The 22,310-nt window shown below is 45.2% G+C and overlaps 1 protein-coding gene across 1 annotated transcript in view; it reads left to right on the top strand.

The window, feature by feature from the left end:
* Positions 1–7,559: 7,559 nt before the first annotated feature.
* The window catches only part of Slc9a8 (solute carrier family 9 member A8), a 75,841-nt gene continuing 61,090 nt past the window's right edge, over positions 7,560–22,310 (top strand). The window contains exons 1-3 of the mRNA XM_076851960.2: positions 7,560–7,641; positions 9,354–9,532; positions 16,055–16,135. Of these exons, the coding sequence (XP_076708075.1) occupies positions 7,616–7,641; positions 9,354–9,532; positions 16,055–16,135 (286 nt within the window). The 5' untranslated portion in view covers positions 7,560–7,615. The remainder of the gene's footprint in view (positions 7,642–9,353; positions 9,533–16,054; positions 16,136–22,310) is intronic.

Genomic DNA, 22,310 nt, shown 5'->3' with positions numbered 1-22,310 from the left:
GAGTCCTGAAGGCCTAATCACCTCTTGAAGGTCCCACCTCTTAATAGTATTGCATCTGGAGTTAAGACTCCAACACAGGCTTTTAAAAGGAAGACACATTCAAACTATGGAACTCAGGACGGGATGTAGCTCAGCGGTAGAGCGCTTGCCTACCATGTGCAAGGCCCTGGGCTCAATCTCCAGTACTGAAGAGAGGGAGGGAGGGAGGGAGGGGGAGAAATCATGTACAATTCTCTTCCATTTTCTCTCTCAACAATAACAAACTGATACTAAATAACACTAAATGATATAAATGAATGAAGGTGAATCCAGCCTAGATCTTATTTTTCCTGCGGTGTGGTGGGCAGAAAAATGGCTGTTCTAAAGGTGAGTACATGGCCATTCTAAAGGTGGGCACGTGCTAGCCCCTGACCCGTGGACATGCTGTGTTACACGGCGGAAGGTCGAAGGTTGCGGATGGTCAGGTCACGTGAAATGGGGAAATTGTCTGTTTTCTGGATGAGTGCGTGTAAGGGAGAGAGGAAGGCAGAACCTCAGGGTCACTGTCCCCACAATGTGAAGGAAGCTGAGGATGGGGGATGCAGTTGCTGGCTTTGAAGACGCACGATGGGCCACGAGCCAGTTGCCACCCCTCAGTGTTGGACTTCCCAGCCTGCCCTGTGGGATTGGGACAGCCTCTAGAAGCAGACAGCCCAGGGAGGCGGACTCTCCTATGGCCTCCAGCTGGAAGGCGGCCTCGCCCACCCCAGGATTTTAGCCCCTTGTGGCTTCTAACCAATAGAACGAGGCCATAATCAGGTTGTCCTGTTCTATAACAATTACTGGCTGTAAGTCTTTTTCCCCCTGAAGTACCAGGGGTTAAACCCGAGGCCTCTGTGCATGCGAGGCAAATGCTCTACTACTGAGCGCCACAAATCCCAGCCATAAATATTTTTATATAAATCTATATTTTAATATATCTCTCTTACTGGTCCTGCGTCTCTGAACCCTGACTGATCCACGTGTAACCACTTTGATTCCCTTTTTATTTTTTGTTTTTATTTAATCATGCATTTCTTGCAGTGCTGGGGATTGAACCCAGGGCCTCGTGCATGCTGGAAAAGGACTACACCACTGAGCCACAACCCCAAGCCCTAGGCTCTTTTAAAATAATATGAAATAGCAAACTTCTTAAGGAGTCTTTGGTGGTCCCTGATTTTGTTGACAGCTTCAGCATTTTCTGTCTTTTTTTTTTTTCCTTCTTCTTCTTCTTTTCTTTCTCTTTCCCAGTACTAGGAACCCAAGCCAGGAGTGGTGTACTCCTGAGCGACATCCTGAGATCCTCCCCCGCTTTTTTTATTAAGTTGCCCAGCTTGACCTCAAACTTGTGATCCTCCTGACTCAGCCTCCCGCCTGCGCCACCACACACCTGGCAGCTCCAGCATTTCTTAGGTTCTGGGAAAAGAATGATGAGCAAGACTTCAGGGTTCCACCTCTGTAAACCTGGGCTCAAAAGAATATTTCTCTTATAGGGTTACTGTCATGAGTGAGCCATGCCATCCACATAGACCACAGCCAAACAGGTTAGGTCACGATGTCAGTGTAAGGTCAGGCAAGGGATGGCAACCAGCCATGAACTCACAGGCCAAATCACTTTCAGCCATAGCAGTTCACCAAATACTCACAGGTCACCTGGTGGTCATAAGCTACGTAATGACAAGTTCTTTTATTCTAGTCTTAACTACCAATATCCATAGCACTCAAGTCACACATCACACTGTACATAATTATATATGCACAAGTTACAGACAGGCCAAGAAAGGGTTAAGATGGCCACAGGGGTTCCGGAGACTGAATCCAGGGCAAAGGTAGATAGTGAGCTACATGGGAGGCAGAGTCTCTGTAGGTGGTCAAGTAAGATTAGCAACCAGCAGAAGCCCTTGTTCAGGGTACAGAGCTGCCAAAGCTGATTCTAAGCCAGAGTCTGGATGGAAGGAGTGTCTGCTTGAGATGTCACAGTGGGTCATGCCTGGTCTTCTCCGGCAGGAGAAACCACGCTATGCTGAAGCCCAAGGACAGAGATTTGGAAATTTGTCACTGTAGAGATTTTCCTGGGCAAGGCTTGTGACTAGTGACCAGGTGACGGGGTCAGGGTGCCACCATATCCAGTCGCAGGGTGGCCTCCTTTTATGGGCCTCTGTTGAGGGGATTGCTTCATTGGGTGGTCTGGTGGGCTCCATGAACTTACAGTCCTGGTTTTTGCCATATAAATTGGATACGACCATGCACCTGTGTGCTTCTGATTGACCTGTTGAGTTTGCTGGTGGTCGTTTTCATAGCATTGTTGGTTTAGTTTGTTTCTTGTGGTGGTGTGAGGCAGGAGGTTGTTTACTTGTACAAACAAGGCGTGGGGTCACTCCACCGCAGCCCTTAGACTCAAAAGGGAGGAACTCACAGCAAATCGCCGCTTTGTAAAAGGGCGTAACTCCAGGTCAGGCACAGCCTGAAAGCACCTTGTGGAGTGATGCCCAGCAGGGCACAGCCTGCTCTCCACCATTATTATAAGGATTAAATAAATGACTGAGCACAATACTCTTGGAACAATGCCTGGAGCAGAGCAGGCATTCAAGAACCGTTATAAGAGGCTCGGGAGGAAGGACACAGGAGAGACTCCAATCCTTGATTTCCCAAGCTGTGTCCCAGGGAGGGAAAGGTGATGAACTCAGGAAGGCAGGAGAGAAGCTGGCAGAGGAGCGGGGAAGAAGGAACAATTCTGGTAGTGCAAAATGCCGCGGAGACACTTGCTTGTGTTTTAAACTTTGGCCCAGAGGTCAGAGCCTGTGGGCCACATCTAGCCTGCCACCTATTTTCATATGCCCCAATGGCTAAGAGTGGCTTTACTTTTTTTTTTGTACTAGGAATTGAACTCAGGGACCCTTGACCACTGAGCCCCATCCCAGCCCTTTTTTTTTTTTTTTTTTTTGTATTTTATTTAGAAACAGGGTCTCACTGAGCTGCTTAGGGCCTTGCTTTTGCTGAGGCTGGCTTTGAACTCTTGATCCTTCTGCCTCAACCTCCAAGCCGCTGGAATCACAGGCGTGTGCCACTGTGCCCGGCTTGGTTTTACATTTTTTAAATGGTCAAAAACGATCCAAAAGAGAAGAGTGAAAATAATGACACGTGTAAATACCATGACATTCAAATGTCAACATTCATGAAGTTTTATTGGAACCTGGCCCCACCTTCTTGTGTCTTCCAGGTCTGTTCTTTCACTGCAAAGCCTGGATTTACTGTCTTTAGAGGAAAAGTTTGCAGGTCAGAGAGGGCCCCCTCACCCAGGAGGCTGCAGGAGGTGACATCGGAGGTGACATCGGAGATGACAAGAGGTGGAATAACAAGGCGGAAGGTTGGAGGTAGTGGGTAGAGCAGAGCAGGCAGAGAGAACCCAGGCAGGCACTTTCTCTCTAACCCGGCGACAGTCTTCTAAGAGGGGTGCTGACAAAAATTGTGGTGACTCCCTGAGGCCTCCCAGGCTTGGATAGACCTGCAACTTGCAGGCTGGCACTTCTGGGCCTGGCACAGCCCTGAGCCCAGGACCTGCATGTCCAGTGGCCTTATTTGTCTTCCTGGGGCCATGACCTAGAGAGTTTAGATTAATTCCCAGGAATAGGTGAGAAGAACCTGGGACTTGACCACAGGCCTGCGAGCAGGTGACCTGCAGCCTCAGGGCTGGCAGCAGGCCCCAGGAGGCCGGGGCCGCAGTCCAAGGACTGTTGCCAAGGGCTGACCTGGCCTTGACTGGTGAGGGCAGTGAGTGGTAGGGGAGCAGCCCTTGGTGAATCGCAGCCAGGTGGGGTTTTCTGGGGCTGGAGAAAGAGGAACAGCCTTGAGCTCTTGGGTAACAAGTGAAAGCAAATGAAAGAGAATATAAAAAGAAAAAGAAACTGAGCCAGACCTCAAGGAATCCGCCATGCTTTATTAGGCAGCAGAGGGGCACACTTTCAGGAGGCAGCATGGCCACGGGCTACAACAAGGGTCTGAGTTCCACAGGGCCCAGCGGGGCCAGGCTGTGGGAGGAGTTGGTCAGTTAGGATTGCAACAGGTCAGATTCCTGAGCTCCCTTTTTCCCTGAGGGTTTTGTAAATCTCCATTTCCTTCAACAAGTATGGCCTGAGAGCACCCAGCGTTCAACCTCTGCCACCCACTCGTCTCCCATAAGGCTCTGGGTCTACTTTTATTTTAGAGTCAGAGAAACTAAGGCAGTACAGAGAAACAGGGCTATTGTTAAAAAAAAAAAAAAAATGAGCTGAGCTGGTCACGGTGGCCTACACTAGCAGTCCCAACCACTTGAGAGGCTGAGGAGAATATTAAGTTCAAGGCCAGCTGAGTGATTTAGGGCCCAGGAAGTCGCTGGGTCAAAGTGATTTTTTTTTTTTTCAGTATTGAGGATCGAATCCAGAAGCGCTCTACTCCCGAGCTACATTCCTAGCTCCCTGCCCCCTGCCTTTTTTTTTTTTTTTTTTTTTTGGTAGTGTTACCCAAAGCTCAGTCCTTGTCCCTGATGCCAATCAAATAACAAGGACACAGTTTTGAGAAAAAGGAAAAAGAAGGTTTATTATTTTGCTTGCAAAGGAGAAACTCAGGGGACTCTTGTCCCAAAGGCTATGATTCTACTCATCAAGGGGAACAGGAAGCTTTTAAAAAGGTGATTCAAAGGTTCACTTGTTAATTTTGGGGACAGTCATTTCTGAGATCTTCTGGTGCCATCCCCCAAATCTGAATTACTTCATTCCCACGGTGGGTGTGTGCTCAAGGACAGATAACTCGATGGGGAAGAAAGGTAATCCTGTTTCCCCTGAGATTAGGGAGGGGGAGAGGTTAGGGAGGAGAACAGAGAAAAGAGAAACATGTCCTTTTAAAAAATGAGTCACAGTGGCAGAGCAGCAAGGGCTATATTCAATGCATAAAAGGGTCCCCTGTTACAGTAGTGCCGGGGACTGAACCAGGAACAGACCCTAGTTGCACCCTCAGCCTTTTTTTTATTTTTTATTTTGAAACAGGGGCTCCCTAACTTGCCCAGACTGGCCTGCGATTTGGGATCCTCCTGCCTCAGTCTCCCCAATTGCTGGGATTACAGGTGTGCACTTTTATATCCAGCCTCCAAATAAAAATTTTAAAGGGCTGGGGGTTTAGCTCAGTGGTATAGAGAGCTTTTCTAGCATGCACAAGACCTTCTCCAGCACAACACACACACACACACACACACACAGGCACGTGCGCACATGAAAGAGAGACAGAGACAGACTGTGCCTCAGTTCCAGCTTCATGGTTTGCTTTTGTGTGACTGCAGGCAAGTGGCTTGACTTCTCTGTGTTGATTCAGTTCCTGAATAACGACAGTTTCGACAGTTGTCTAGAAAGCTGTGGAAGGAATTAAGGAAACAATAGCCTCACACCACACCCACAGGAAGGGCTCAAAAAACCAGCAGAATCTAACCTCATTCTCTCAGTTTTGACAAGAGTCCTAAAAGGTCTCGGAGGGTGGAGAACTCTGGGTTTCTCAGTTCAGCTCCTCAGGGCCAAAACTCTGACTTCATCCTCTTTCAACTGCCCCACTCCATCAGCAAACCCTGCCTTCAATGTGCACCCAGTCCAACCGCACCTGCCACTCCATGTACTGCCTTCATCCAAATGCCATCAGCTCTCACCCAGATGACTGTCAAGGCCTCCTGGCTGGTCTTGGGGCTTCTCCCCTAGATCCACCACACCCAATCAACACTCCACAAGCAGCCAAGGTTGTGTCATTTGTTGGAAGGAATCCTTTCTGTGACTCCCTGAAGCACTTAGAATGAACTTATTTATCCGATGATGATTATTATTGAGTGTCTACCACAAGCCTGGTACTATTTTAGGCACTGGAGATAAAATGGAGAATAAAACAGACAAGAATCTCTGTATTCATGAAGGTTCTGTCACAGGAGAAGAGATGTCTCCAGAGAAGGAGGAGTTCCCAGAAAATAGAAGGAACTCAACTGAGGACCAACAGGGTTCTTGCCACATGTGACAGAAAGGAAAAGAATTTCTGCAAGAGCCAGACAAAGGTTTAGATAGGTTTATTGCAGAAGGTAGACAGACATTCAAGAGAGACTTGGGCTGTCTGCAGAGGGAGAAGCAGCCCTGACTCGGACTGAGGGGTCCAATATTTATAGAAGGGCTGTATCAGGGACTAGACTTCAGCTGCACAATTCTGTGCCATTTTTCCGGTGCTTGTGTATTTATTTCCCTTATTTTACAGGGACACAGGCCTAGGGTATGGGCCAAGACTTGCCCATTTGTGTTTTCTGCATCTCAATGGGTTGATTCTGCATTTCAATTGCTTGAGGGTGTTTCCCTATCTCAGTTCCACTCTCATTGTACAAGATGGACAATAACTATCTAAGCAAATCACTATATATATGAACATATGAAGCCAGGAGTAATTTACCACAGTCACATCCCCAGCCCTTTTTATTTTTCTGGCTTTAATTTGAAATCCTCCTGCCCCAGCCTCCCAACTCACTGGGATCATAGGCGAGCACCATCACGCCCAGCAAAATACATGGTATTTTAGGAGATCTATGGAAAAATAGTTCAGGGACGGTGGGGGTCCTTGGATTTTAAATAGTCAGGATTTTAAATGGTCAGGGAAGACTTAATGCAAAAGGCTGAAGGTGGGAAAGGTGGAGCCCAAGCAGTTGCCTAAGAGCAGAGCATTCTTGACCAAGGGCTGGGCAAGTACCAGGGCAAGTGGTGCTCTCAGGGCAACAAGCATAGGGAGGAAGCTGCTGTGATAACAGCACAAAGTGGGGAGGGAGTGAACCGAGACCCAGCTTACTGGGGCAAACGGGGCACAGCTGATTCCTGGAGATGGTCCAGGGCTTTAAGACTGTAAGTCACTACAGGTTCTGAGCAGAAGCGTGACTGTAGTTTTAAGGATCACTCTGACCTCTATGGAAGACCTTCAGGAACCCGCACAGACATTCAGGGAGTGTGTGATTAACCAGATGAGATTCTATGGCTCCGACCAGGGCAGCAGAGGCGGTCAGTTAAACCCCAAAGCCTTACAGTAGCCCTTCTGATGGGGTCCCCCTACCCGCCACCGCACTGCTGGGCACATAGTAGGCGCCTATAACTAATTTGTTGAACCAGGGGGCGGGGGGGGGGGGGCGTGTAGCTCAGTGGTAGAGCGCTTCCTAGCAAGCATGAGGCTGGGAGGGGGGATTTTTGTCCCGGATTTCAGCCGAATGAATGTCAGGGCGCTGGGTAGAGTGCTTGCCCTCAAGGTGAGTCACAGTGACCTCACAGGAGTTTCCCCTAAATCGTCCCCTCCAGGTAATCGGGAAAAGGCTGACTCTCCGGGGCAGTGCTGCCACGTGGCCCAAACCGGATGTAAGCCCAGACAGTCCCGGGAGAGCCCTCCCACGCGCCTCCTCCCACCCTCAGGCTACTGAGAAGTCAGGACAGAGGGTCACCCTCGCGAGGTCGAGGCCCCGCCCCCCGCTCGCTGGCCCGCCCGCGCCTCCAGCGGAAGCCGGAAGCGACCGTGGGCCCCGCTAGCCCCGCGGCTCCAAACTCGGTGGTCTTGGAGGCTCCGCAGGATGGGGGAGAAGATGGCGGAAGAGGAGTGAGTGGGCTTTTCCGGGGCGGCGGAGGAGGCAGGGCTGGGCCCCGGCGGGTGACGGCGAGCCTCTGGTCCGGAAGGCGGGGTTCCTGTGCCAGTTGTCAGGACTGCCCCTGCCCGCGCCCACGCGGAGGGCGGGATGGGGACGTGGGCCCGGTCGGGCCCTGCAGCCCCCGGAGGTCGGACCCCGGGCTGGGGGCGCCCCGGGAGCAGCCCTGCGGAGGCCGCGGCCCACCTCCACCGACTGGGTTTCCGCCCTGCGGAGGCCGCTGCGCGCTCCTCGTCCCGCCGCAGGAAGGCTCCGGCCCCCCCGCGCCCGCTCGCTGCCTCGCCAGCCGCAGCCTCCTCTAACGATCGGTTCGCGTCCGTCCCCTTCACCGAGTTTCATTCATCCGAGGACGGTTGGCGCAGTTGCAGGCCCGAGGCACATGGTAGTGAGGGAGGCGGACCAGGAGCTGCTTGAAGGGACCCACGCGGTGGGCCCAGGCCCGATAAACGCGAGGAGTGGAGTAGCGTTCGGGTGCGGAGTTCCCAGGAAGAAGCGTCGCTTGAGCAGAAGCTTTAACAAACAGGAGGAATAGGAGGGGTGACAAGTTCAAAAGACCTTTCTCAAGAGAGGGTTTAGTGCTTTGGAGTGACCGAAAGAAAGGCAGCAGGGATGGAGTGTAGAAAACAGGCGAATGAGCTCCATGTGATGAGGTAGGGAGGGCGTCTGTGTCCTCCAGGCCTTTGTGGCCAAGGTCCATCGCCATCGTTGCAGGCCACCATCTGTTGCACGTTCTAGACACCCTGTCAGTGTTCGTGGAATGAGTATGTGAAGGTTAGCAAGGTACCCATTGATACTGGACTTCTTCACCTGATAACCTTTTAATAGCCCTTGGCCACGTGGGGGCCAAGTCATTCAGTCGACTGACTTATTGGGCATCTGCTCCAGACACTGAACTAGTCCTCAACAGCACAAAGCAAAGAGACTGGACTAGCCCCGTGCTGTCAGGCTTGGGTTGAAGCTTGATTCTGCCATTGACTAATAAGGATGTTGGTCAAGGTATGGAACCTGGAGAGGTAGTTTGTTACCTTGTTCCTTCAATGAAGCAGGACGCAGTAAATACCAATTGTTAAAATCACAATTAACCATTATTATCATGTCACATTGCCCTAGTTCACAGTCCCAACACAATATGAAAAGAGAACCTTGGCACAGAAGCCATGGGGTGGGTACACTGGGTGGGGTGGAGTATTATAAAGCAGGTAACCTGAGCCTTTTGAAATCTGAGTAGGATTTTGTAAGGTAGGGTAGGTCATTCTGACCAGAGTGACAATTGGGCAAATTCAGGTGGTTCTTCCACATGCAGAAATAATACAAAGAACACGAACTGGATAAATAAAAGCATGAAGTAATGGACCTTGGGATGTGTTGAGACTAGTTGCCCCCATCAAGTGTGAAAAAGCAGGACATATTTCGTTTCTTTGCCAGCCCAGATTTGCCCTTGTTCCTGGCCTCTGGGAGGCTATAATCAAAGGCACCTGAGGCCTTTATTACCCTCCTGCAGGCAGGGGTTTCCTTCATCTCCATTTCTCTGAGGCCTGCCTCTCTTTGGGAGACTTGTGAATCCCATGAAATTCTTTGCCAGGTTCTTTTCCATTTTGAGGTGTGTGTATTGATACTTAGAGACCCCTTTCTGTCATCTAATTCTGCTTTTTATATTCTCCAACAGGTTCTCCAATACAACTCATGAGGGTTTCAATGTCACCCTCCACACCACCCTGGGTGTCACGACCAAACTGGTGCTCCCGACCCCTGCCAAGCCCATCCTCCCTGTGCAGACAGGCGAGCAGGCCCAGCAGGAGGAGCAGTCAAGTGGCATGACCATTTTCTTCAGCCTCCTTGTCTTAGGTGAATATGGAGCCCACCATTGCCCTCAGGAGTGTTTGTGGTTGACCCTGTCATCGCTGTCTCCGTCAGGCCTTCCTGCCATGTGGTTCCACTTTCAACACTGAGGGCCAGTGGTCATAACACCTTAAGGGTCTATGGAATCATGGGGCTAAGCAGTTCTGAAGAGCTCTTAGTGTCGTATCCTGACCCTTGAAAGAAGGAATTAAAGAATTTTTGACCCAAAAAGGATCTTGAACAACCGTTAGTAGATTTCGTATTCTGCTCATAGGAATCTGTGTGTGTGTGTGTGTGTGTGTGTGTGTATGTATGTGTATGTACATGCACACATGTGTGAAGGTGGTGGGCAGGAGGTAGGAGGAACCAAGTGAGAACACATCTGACTTCCTGTCCCTAACTTAATTCAACCAGAGCAAGCATTTTGTCTCTTGTATTTATTAGGTTTCTGGGTATATTTCTAATTTAGTTTAAGGTTTGAGTGAAAGACCAAACCCTTGTGTCAGACACCATTTAGCTGTCATTCCCATTGACTATGGTTGTGACCTTTGCCATCTCTGCACACTCTGTGCTCTTTCCTTTCTTATATTTTTGTTTAAATGGGCTAATTTTGTCCAAGTTAAAATCTTACCTGTTCACCTTCCTCCTCCAGTGATCTAGAGAGGTCGAGCAATCGCACACCTGGCTGGTGGAGACTAGTGGCTGATATCCAGGTTGCCAGATGCCAGTCAGGCAGTCTAGATAAAGAGGTCAAAACTTCAGTGCCTCTCAGAGACAGGAGATAGACAGAGGACAACTGTTTTGGAGAAATTGTACAGTCACTTTAGATTAGCTGAGTATGGACAAAGAACTTGGAGGGTGACGGGACCCAAGTCCAGACTCTCATTTCAAAAGTTTGCATGTTTACATTTGCTGCTTTTCCTTAATGATACTGATGTCATTTAATTAGATTAGACCTTTTTAGAGGAGTGAAAGGAACTGGGGTTTTATGAGTATTGTTTTGATGTTTAATAGGACTGGTTTTGGAGAAAAAGTGTAATTTTGTTACATTTATATTCAGACTGTGGTAAATGGTCAAAGAGTTTTAACAGTATAGTAGTTTATTGGAAATCCTACGATTCATCCTTTTCCATCATAGAATTTTAAAAACTTTTAAATTGAATAATGAGAAAGTGCACAATTCGAAGTGTACAATGTGTGGGACGTAGTACACCTGGACCATTTTTTTACCCAGTAAATGTAATTGAATGGTCTCTAGTGGATTACTTCCAATAATCAAGGACTCTTTGGTTTTGTTTTCTTTTCCTTTGGTTAAAGTAATTGAATACAAAGAAGAAAAGCAGTTCTTTTCTTTATTAAGAACTCTTCAGGACCTGACGTCATCTTTCAGGATGGAGCGTTGTTAGTCTGACACTGCTGGCAGCCTGCTCTGTTACAGAATAGAAAAGGCAGCCTGGGAAACTTCTGTGATCACTTTTTTTAAGGGAGGATGAAATGTCAAAGTAAAACTTTCAGGATGTGAGGCACTTAAGATTAACTTGTGCTGGAGATCAGAAAACAGCTTTCGATAATGTGCCTTCTAATCTCAGCAAAATCCTGCCCAGTGTCAGCTCATCTTGGGGGCTGGGAAGGCCGAAACGTATTTAATAGTGCTGGGTATTTTTCTTGATTGTTTTCTCTTCAAACTGATCATAAACCTAGACTCTAGAGTCACACTGTTGTTCCGTTAGTTTTGTTTTCACCTAATCAGATTCTTGGATGAGTTAGTGTTTCTACTTACTTATCAGCAGGCATTGTCAGAAGGGAATAATGCTTGCTTTTGTTTTTATTTTATTTTTGCAGAGTTGGGGATCATACCCAAGAGAGCTCTGTCACTGAGCCATATCTCCAGTCCTTTTTATAGTTATATGTTTTGAGACAGGGTCTTACTACCTGACCTCAGCCTCCCAAGTAGTTTAGATTGCACAAGTGGAACAGGGTGCTCCAGCCATTTACCACTTTTGTTTACTATTTTAGTTAAATCAAATGAAATTGTAATTTTGTGTCCTGTAAGCATATCACAGGATTATAGTGTTTCCTCTTTGTTATGAAGGGATGACAAAACTCTATAGTTACTTTTGACTTTTAGAAACTTGAATTCAGTTGACTTGCATCTAACGTGACTGATCTTTGACTTCACTAGAAACAATGATGAGTCATTATTATTGACTTAAACTAGAGTTAACAATTAACATCATTTAGTGCATCTTATGGGCCATTAAACTTAATGGAGTTATTAAAATTGACGTTTGTTTTAATGTATTTTCCATAATTGCCAGGTCAGGCACAAAAAAAGAGAAGCACATTAGTTTATGGGATGCACTCCCTCCGTACCACACAAGTTTTCATCCCTTCTTGCGTTTTTTTCCCCTTACTGTACTTGAAGGCATGTTTGTATGAATATGCACATATATCCATTTATAAGCACATACAGGTGTGCAGGCACATATAGTTTGGAGTTTATTTTAACAAACGGAATTCGGTAATTTACTTTTTCTCACAGAATGTCTATGCTTTCTTTTTTCATGTTAGTAGATTTTATATCCACCTCATTTTTAATTGTGGTAAAATAAACAAAATATCATTTAAACCATTTTAAAGTGTATAATTCAGCTACGTTTATTCCGTTCAGAGTGTTGGGCAGCCATCTAGATCCAGAATATTTTCTTTTTCTATGGTTCTGGGGATGGAACCCAGAGGCGCTCTACCACTAAGCTACATCCCAGGCTTTTTTTAATATATTGAGCCAGGACTTTGCTAAGTTGCCCAGGCTTGGTTTGAACTTGTGACTTTTTGGCTGAGTGTCTCTGGGCTGTTGTTTTAATTATAGCTATCCCATGTGCTACTGTGCCTGGCTCGGAATATTTTTATCACTTCAGAAGGAAAGCATTAAAACAAAGCATTAGGGCTGGGCTGTAGTTCGGTGGCAGAGCGCTGGCCTAGCACGCGTGAGGCACTGGGTTTGATCTTCAGCACCACATGAAAATAAATAAAATAAAGACATGCTGTCCACCTATAGCTATTAAAAAAATTAAAAAACCCAAAGCATTAAAAGCAGTTACTCCTTAGTCTTTGTTGCTGTAGCAATCACCATGTTGCTCTCTGATTCTAGGAATTTATTTATTAAGAATATTTCATATAGCCTGGGTGTGGTGACGCACGCCTATAATCCCAGTGGCTTGGGAGGCTGAGACAGCAAGGTGCTGAGCAACTCAGTGAGACCCTGTCTCTAAATAAATACAAAATTGGGCTGGGGATGTGGCTCAGTGACTGAGTGCCCCTGAGTTCAATCCCTGGTACCCCCCCAAAAGAATATTTTTATATATAGGGAATCATACAATGTGAGACCTTTTGTGATTGGCTTATTCACTTAGCATAATGTCCTAAGGATTCTTCCATGTCAGAGCATGTTTTAGAATGCACTCCTGTTTATGCTGGATAATAGTCCATTGTATGGCTATGTTTATCAGGTGATGGACACTTAGATTGTTTCCACCTTTTGACTATTCTGAATAGTGCGTCTGTGAACATTTGTGTACAGGTTTTGTTTTGTTTTGTTTTGTTTTTGTGTGTGTGTGTGGAGCGGGTACTGGGGATCGAACCTGGGGTGCTCTATCACTGAACTATATCTCCCACCCTTATTTTTTAATTTTTTTATTTGTTCTTTTTAGATATACATGACAGAGTATATTTGGACATATTATACATAAATGGAGTATATGTTTTTTGTTTTGAGACAGGGTCTGGCTAAGTTGCTCAGGCTGGTCTTGAATTGGCAGTACTCTTGCCTCAGCCTCCTGAATGGCTAGGATTATGAACAGACATGTGCTAATGCACTTGGCAGTGTTTTTCGTTCTCTTAGATATTTACCTATGAGTGAACTTGTTTGATGGAATGGTTACTTTGTTTAACTCTCAGGAACTGCCAAACTTTTTCACAGTCTGCACCATCTTATAAGAGTTTGGTTTCTCCATGTTTTTATCAATGCTTGCTATATTCTGCTTTTTTTTTGTTGTTGTTGTTCCAGGGATTGGACCCAAGAGTGCTTAACCACTGAGCTACATCCCCAGCACTTTTTATTTATTTTTTATTTTGAGATAGCATCTCACTAGCTTGCTACAGCCTCAATAAATTGCTGAGGCTGGCTTCAAATCTGCAATCCTCCTGCCTCAGCTTCCTGAGCTGCTGGGATTACAAACATGCATGACCATGCCTGGCTGTTGTTTTTATTATAGCCATCCCAGCTGGGCATGTAGCACTCCCCTGTAATCCCATCCACTTAGGAGGCTGAGGCAGGAGGATGACAAGTTCAAGGCCAGCCTATAAAACTCAGGGAGACCTTGTCTCAAAAAATAAAATGGGCTGAGGATCACTGATAGAGGGCCCCTGGGTTCAAGCCCAGCGTGAATAAGTCAATAGATAATAAGATGGATGGATCCGAGAGGATGTGAAGTTTCGTCCCATTGTGGTTTGGTTTTGTTTCTCTAGAACTGTTGATGGTGAGCCCTTTTCCTGTGCTTACTTGCCATTTACTTGGAAAAATGTCTGTTAAGTTCTTCGCCCATTTTTAAACTGTGCTGGCTCTTTGTTGTTGGCTGTAGGAGTTCTCTGTATATTCTCTATACTAGTCCATCGTCATATATAGTAGTGCAAATATTTCCCCCCATTCTGGGGGTGTCTTTTCAGAGTTTTTTGTTAGTGGCTGAGATCATTACCTGGCATTGATGGACTTCATAGTTAGCACTTTATACTAATAGACAATTTCTCCTTAAAACTACATATAATCATTTGCTTTTTATATGAGTAAACTTTTCAAGTTAAGTTTTAGAAATCCAGCTTGGTGCAAAGAAAGAGCAGAAACTGATGCCGTTTTCTGTCTCCTCATGCTCACGTGCTCTTTCCTCCGGTCAGCGCACGCTCATCAGCACACGCTGTGCTTGCATTTGGGGACTTTTTTCATGCTTTTATTATTTAATGTAGATTTTCTAACTAGGTTAAATATTTCTATTAAAATAACATCACAGATTAATAGTGTGAAGCACAGAATGAACGAGGGATAACTCTGTATAACTGCTTTCTTTGGCCACCTGGTGCTTTTTAGTGGGATTGAAGAAATCTCATTTGTTAGTGTGGGCTCTGAGGGTGTTAACAGTTATGCAGATTGTTTAAACGTTTCCTTTAAAAAATTCAGTTCTAGTAGGATAATACTGTGATTAGCAGATGGTGTGCCACAGAGGAGCCTAATGAAAGAGAGTCTACGTATTAAGGTCTGGGCCATGAATTATTATGCGATGCTTACTTTTTTTTTCTTTTTTTGGTACCGGGCTTGAAGTCCAGCACTCACCCACTGAGCCTCATCCCCAGCCCTATTTTGTATTTTATTTAGAGGCAGGGTCTCACTGAGTTGCTTAGCACCTCGCCGTTGCTGAGGCTGGCTTTGAACTCATGATCCTCCTGCCTCAACCTCCCAAGCCACTGGGATTACAGGCGTGCACCACCATGCACTGCTGCAGTACTTTCTTTTTTTAAATAGTTTTACATCCTCTTCTCTTGTTTCCTGGCAGAACCCCTGTGAGACAAGTGAGGCTTGAGTCCTGTTTTGGAGGTTGAGGAATGGAGGCTGCCAGCCAGGTAGGAGGTGGCAGAGAGCACTGTGGCACAGAGCACAGGGTCGCAGCACCACCTGTGTGTGGCGTCCTCAGGCCTCGCTTTTCTCTGTCCAAAGAATGTAATGGTGATAACAGCTAGCCCAGGGTGGAGTTGGGATCCAGTGTGCCAACTCTGGGGAGTGCTCAGTGCAGTTCTGGACTCTTGGGGAACTGCTCGGCCCAGCTGTAGACAGCTGGGGAGCAGGAGTATCCCATCTTCGAATCTCTTTGGTGTTTTCTTCACTAAACCAAAGTATTGACCTCACTTCCTTCATAATAGAGAGCTGGTCAGGTGGTGACAAAGTATTTCATGTCTACATAACCTATTGCAGTTATATTTGCGTAAAAGTGATTTCATTGATTTCCTCTTCACTGTTTAGAGTTTTCCAGTTGAAAATTAGTTTTTAAAAAATAGGACCATTTCTCATAATCAGGAAAATCTATGTAATTTAAATGCTTGTATGTTTTTGCAGCTTATTGAAACATCAGCTACCAGAAAACAAAGTAATTCAGGCATACAAAGAAGTATAGAGAAATATTATAAAAACTGTAAGTTTAAGTTTACTTCCAGGTTAAAAGCTAAGATAATATATAGAAGAATGAAAGGTTATACTCCATTTATGTATGATGTGTCAAAATGCATTGACTGTCATGTATAACTAATTAGAATAACAAAAGAAAAAATTTTTAAAAAGATAATGAAAATACAATCGAAGCTCACTGTGCCATTACCAAGTGTCTATTATGCTGATAGCCCCCCCCAATAAACACTGCTTTGAACTTGATGTTTATTCAAATTTGGACTTTTTTTTTTTAAACACTGTCTTATTTTTTCCCACAGCTATCTGCATCATATTGGTGCATTTACTGATCCGATACAGATTGCATTTCTTACCAGAGAGCGTTGCTGTTGTTTCTCTAGGTAAGTGCTTATTGGTGATCTCATAATAAAAGTGATAACAGTAACCACCATTTTTTTAAGTGCCTCCTTAGTGCTGGAAACTACAAGAGTTGCATTGGGTATTTGATTCCATTTCTTCCTCACTGTAGTCTGCGTAGGTTGTTATGAGCGCACATTAAAGATGTGAACCTGGGCTCAGACAGTGGTGGTTACCCTCTGCAGGTCATGCAGCAGTCCGTCTACATAGCAAAGGCCTTTCTGTGGTCTCCTGCTTCTCACTGCCCTTGGTGCACATTAGCCTCTGCTGCTCAACTAGGCTGATGTCCTCCTTAGTTAAGGCAGGTGGTTGATAGTTAATTTACAGGATCACTATTTTTTTGCCCCTTGAACTGAATTTAATTGAGGGCCTTACATATGCCAGGCAAGTGCTCTACCATTGAGCTACATCCCCAGCTCTGTTTTTGAAGCAGGGTCTGGCTTAGGTGCCCAGGCTGGCCTCAAACTTGTGATCCTCCTGGCCTCAGCCTCCCTAGTTGCTGGGATTATAAGTGTGTGCCACTGTGCCTGGTTCTCCAGTCCTTTTTATTTTGAGACAGGATTTTGGTCAGTTGCTGAGAGTCTCATTAAATTGCCCAGGCTGCCAGGCACAGTGGTGCAGGCCTGTAATCCCAGCAGCTTGGGAGGCTGAGGCAGGAGGATTGTGATTCAAAGCCAGCCTCAGCACCTTAGTGAGGCTCTTAGCAACTCAGTGAGACCCTGTCTCTAAATAAAATATAAAATAGGGCTGGGGATGTGGCTCAGTGGTCGAGCACCCCTGAGTTCAATCCTTGGTATCAAAAAAAAAAAAAAAAAAAGATCACCCAGGCTGGCCAACTTGCTAACCTCCTGTCTTAGCCTTCCAGATTGTTGGGAGTGTGGGTGATGCACCATCATGCCTTGGTTTCCAGTCTACCCCACTTAACTTTCTCTGTTTCCTGTGGCAAATAATTGTTAAGATAATTAGCTTTTAATTTGGGAGAATGAATCTATGTAATAATAGGTATGAACACATGTGCAGGTTCATTGAAGTGGTTTGTGAAGAAAGAAGCAGGGACTTCAAGTGACATTAAATTCTAGTCTAAAATGTTTGTAGTTGCTCAAGGCACAGTTAAGTAGTTTCCTAAGATCACCTGAGACTTTTATCTGTTTCTTTTAGCTGTTTTTACTAGTTTCCACTTACCTACTGTTAATTTTTCCTTATCACCACTGATGCTTTATAAGTTAATTTTCTTTGCCTTTGGATCTCGATTACTGGACTAGTAATTCTTTTTCTTTTCTTTCTTTCTTTCTTTTTTTTTTTTAAATACCTTGTGTATGTAGTTGTAGTTGGACACAATATCTTTATTTTATTTTTATGTGGTGCTGAGGATCGAACCCAGGGCCTCACATGTGCTAGGCGAGCGCTGTACCGCTGAGCCACAGCCTTAGCCCTGGGACTAGTAATTCATTTGCAACATAGTTATGTCTGTGTTAGCTTTGGAAATGAACAGATTGTTCACCGGCTGCATCACTACCTGTGTCCTGATACGCTGGTGCCGACCCTCCTCTGTTTCCCCGGACCTCACTGTACTACTGAGTGCCTGCTCTAGCCCCTGAGCTTTCATGTGCCATTTCATTTAAGTCTTGTAACTTCCAGTACCACCATATCTTAAGGAGCAGGCAGAACTGGATAGTAATGTTTTTGTTTTTTTGGTACCAGGGATTGAACTCAGGAGTGCTTAACCACTGAGCCACATCCCCATCCCTTTTTTATTCTTTGAGACGGGGTCTCACTAAGTTGCTTAGGGCTTTGCTAAGTTGCTGAGGCTGGTTTTGAACTCATGTTTCTTCTTCTGGGATTATACAGAGTTGGAAACTAGTTTTACTCAGGGTTCCTGCTCTTTATTTAACAGGGGATTTTATTTTGTTTTCTGGTGCTGGGGTCAAACTCTGGGCCTTGTGCTTGCTCTGCAAGTTCTCTACCAGTGAGCTACACCCCCAGCCTTCTGGTCCCTACCCCTTGGTGCTGAGGGTGGAACCCAGGTCCTTGCCCACACTAGGCAAAAGCTCTGCCACTGAGCTGTAACCTGAGCTCAGCCCGCAGGTTCTTTGGCTGTATATCCTGGCAGGTTCTAACAGCCTTGGCTAACAGGTAGTCTTAGAACTCTGAGCATGGGAGGCTAACTCATTAACATTCCTTTCCTGCTATTAGGCACATTGAAAATAACCTCCATAGGTAATACCCATTATTCTGCCGCATTCAGCAAAGGCTTAAAAAACCACATCAAGGAATTTATGGCTTTGTGGTTAATTCATAGTTTCTTAAGAATAAAGATTATGGTTGGTGTTTATTTAGGTTGGATGTACATGAAAATTAAAATGATAATTCTCATAATTTGGTTTGGAAAGTTGTGTTCTTCACTGTCTCACCAAACACCAGTGCTTATGTTAGGACCTAGAACAGACATTGTCGCTTGCCTACCTAGGAGTCGTTTCCCTCTTCTTCCTTGGAAATAGAACCATACATTTGATCAGGTGTCCTCCGCAGTGTATGCTCCAGGAGGAGGGGGCTGTCCAAGTCACGCTTTGTCTTTGCCATCATGGTGACTCCACCCTTCCTTGCCTATGGTGGAGGCAGTGGGGTAGTATGAAGCTCCCTTCTGGCCAGTGACAGTAACAGGAAGTACGCTGGGGTGGTTGGTCTTGGAAAGTGCCCTTCCCCAATAGAAACAAGGGAAATTTCCCACTCTTCCCTCTGATACTGTGGATTGAGGATGTGTGCCTGGAGCACTGGTAGCCATTTGAAACCACTGTGACAACTGTGCCTCAGAGACAAAAGCCAGAAGGGGAGAGAGATGGGAAGCACAGATTTTTTTTTTTTTTTTTGGTACTGGAGATTAAACCCAGGGTTCAGTGTAGCTCTACTACTGAGCTACACCCCCCCCGTCTTTTTTTTTTATATTTATTTTTAGTTTTTTAGTTGGACTCAATATCTTTATTTATTTATTTTTATGTGGTGCTGAGGATTGAACCCAGGGCCTCACATGTACTAGACAAGTGCTCTACCCCTGAGCCACAACCCCAGCCCACCCAGCCCTTTTAATTATTTTATTTTGAGACAGGACCTTATTAAGTTGCTGAGGCTGGACTGGCACCTGTGGTACCTCCTGCCCGAGTCTCTGGAGTCTCTGGGATTTTAGGTGTGTCCCACCATACCCAGAGAAGCTTGATCACATATTTAACCAATAGCCCTGAAGCTGCTTATCTCAGTGATGTCTGTTACATGAGAGAATAAATACCTGTTGTTTGAGCCACATTTATTTATTTATTTATTTATTTATTTATTTATTTATTTTTACTTGCAGCTGAAAGCATCTTTATTTTATTTATTTATTTTTGGTGCTGGGCATTGAACCAGAGGTGCTCTACCACTGAGCTACATACAGAGCCCTTTTTATTTTTTGTGACCTGGTCTCCCTAAGGAGAGACCTGGTCCCTGAGGACCAGGCTGGCCTCAAATTTGCAATCCTCTTGCTTCAACTTCCTAAGTCGCTGGGATTACAGGCATGAGCCACTGCACCTGGCTAAAAGCATCTTAATATAGAACTCTTCCATTTGATGAACAGACTTAATTTGATTTAGGGAAGACAGATTGGTGGGTGTGGAGCGGTGCACCTGTTGGCTTATGTAACTGGAAAGCTACAAGTGGCACTGGCTTTCCCTTCCTACTGACCTGGGTCCAGCTCTCTGGACGGGTCTTCCATTCCTCCTGCCTTCTGTTTTGTTTGGCTGCCCTCAGGCAGCAGCGATTGAAGCAGAAAAGATGGCCTCCTCTTCCCTCTGGCAGCAGATGGATGAATGCCACGTGGCCACCTCCGAATTAGGGTGCAGTGGTGCTGGGGTCACCTGAAGATAAACCATCTGCAACGTTCGTCTCTACATTGATGCTGCAGAAATAATTGCAGCCTTTTGAGCTGGTGTGGAGCTTGAGATTGGTGATGGAAAGTAAGGGTTGCTTTCAATACTTCTTTGCCAACTCAGGTGATTGGAAAGCTAAGAGAGTGTCCAGGAAAAGAGTGCCAGGGTCCAGAAAAGAGTAGTATTTGAAAGGACAGTGGGCTGGGGATGTTGCTCGATGGTAGGGCACTTGCCCACCATGCACGAGGGGAAAAAAAAAGAAAAAGAACTTATTACTTTAGAGGACATTTTGTTAGAATTTAGAAATGCTGATGAAGCTATGAAAATAGTTCTTATTTCATAAAGCCAAGGATGTTAAAGGAAAATGTTTCTTCATGGAGCAAATCATAATGAACCATTGAGACCGCTTCCAGGAAGGCCCTTTGTACCAGAAAAGCATCCAGAGGTGCTGGAGAGCCGCCTTCATTCTTCCAGGGATAAGTTTTCCTAGCCTGCTTCTTCCAACCAGCAGTTACAAATAACCTGCAGTCACTTAGAGCCTTTTGTGTTAGGGCTAAGGATTCTGAGTTCCTAAGAAATGGCATAGAGAAGGACCAGATACACTCTGAAGCTTTTTCACCTGTTGTGTTATTGCTGTTGTTTGAAGCACTGGGGATTGAACACGGGGCTCTCTAACTCAGCTATATCCCCAGTCCTTTTTTTTTTTTTTTTTTTTTTGGTTGTAGATGGACAGAATGCCTTTATTTTATTTATTTATATGTGGTGCTAAGGATTGAACACAGTGCCTCACACATGCTAGGCAGGCGCTCTGCCACTGAGCTATGACCTTAGCCCTCCCCAGTGCTTTTTTAAAAACTTTTTTCATTTTGAGACAATCTTGCTAAGTTTCCCAGGCTGACCTTGAACTTCAGATCCTGCTGCCTCAGCCTCCTGAGTATGTGGAATTACAGGTGTGGGCCACTGTGCCCAGCTACTTTTTTATATTTTCAAATGAGTTTAGGCATTTTTTTTTATTCTTTATAAAAACAGTATCACTATAAAGTTCTAAAGAGATTTCCTTGACCTTTGTTCAAAGTTTTTAGGATACTTTCTGTCCTTTATGAAGTTCTGTAGTCTTGGCTTTTAAATTTTTTTCCTTTTCATAAACAACTGTACTTTAAAAAACAATCCTGTTTAAAAGCTGAGTATTTTTATCATGGTTCCTTCTTTTCCAAGCCATGTGTGGACTTATACATGTGTTAGATAATTTTCTGAGAGTCATTTTGTATTTTTTTCTTTTTTATATTTCCTCATATTAGTTTTTCACGTGCTTATTTTTGTTGGCCTTTTAGTGCCGATGTACTGTCTATGTATTTTGGGCCAAGGATGAGAAGTGAAATAATTGTATTACGCTCCGTTGTGTATAACACAATTTTTCTTTATTTTAGAGTGAAAAAAGACCAGAATGGGGTTAGAGTGCTAGAAATTTGACTTTTTCAAATGCCAAGGTTTAGCCTGAACACTAGTGATAGTTCAAAAAAACATTTTGATGAACCAGTTTTATGAATTGCATTTGATTTGATTGTTGAGTAAATAGGACACAAAAGTGCCTCTCATTCCTTTTTTAAAAAATATTTTTTTAGTTGTAGTTGGACATGATATCTTTATGCTTACTTTTACGTGGTGCTGAGGACCAAACAAAGCGCCTTGCACTGAGGGTGAGCGCTCCACCGCTGAGCCCCAGCCCCAGCTCCCCACCATTCCTTTTTTTTGTGTGTGGTGCTGGGGCTCAAACCCAGGGCCTTGTGCATGCAAGGCGAAAGGCAAGCACTCTACCAACCAAGCTATCTCCCCAGCCTCGCCCATCATTCCTTCTTAACCGTGTTTGGGGTGTGTTTTATTTATTTTTTAAATATTTTTTTAGTTGTCAATGGACTTTATTTATATGTGGTGCTGAGAATTGAACCCAGTGCCTCACACATGCTAGGCAAGGCGCTACCACTGAGCCACAACCCTAGCCCTGTGGTGTGTTTTATATATACACACACACATATGTAAATTATGTGATACATGGATTTTTAACACTGGGCCTCATGCGTCTAGGAAGGCACTCTGCTACTGAGCTACAGCCCTAAGTGGGTTTTTTATCTGGTACCAGGAATTGAACTTCAATGAGGTTAACCATTGAGTCATGTCTCCAGCCCTTTTTATGTTTTGAGATAGGGTTTTGCCAAGTTGCTGAGGCTAGCTTTGAACTTGGGATCGTACCTCAGACTCCTGA

Source organism: Callospermophilus lateralis, chromosome 3, assembly GCF_048772815.1.
Source record: "Callospermophilus lateralis isolate mCalLat2 chromosome 3, mCalLat2.hap1, whole genome shotgun sequence".
Lineage (NCBI taxonomy): Eukaryota > Metazoa > Chordata > Mammalia > Rodentia > Sciuridae > Callospermophilus > Callospermophilus lateralis.
Note: the sequence above shows the minus strand (reverse complement) of the source record. Positions and strands in the feature narration are given on the sequence as shown.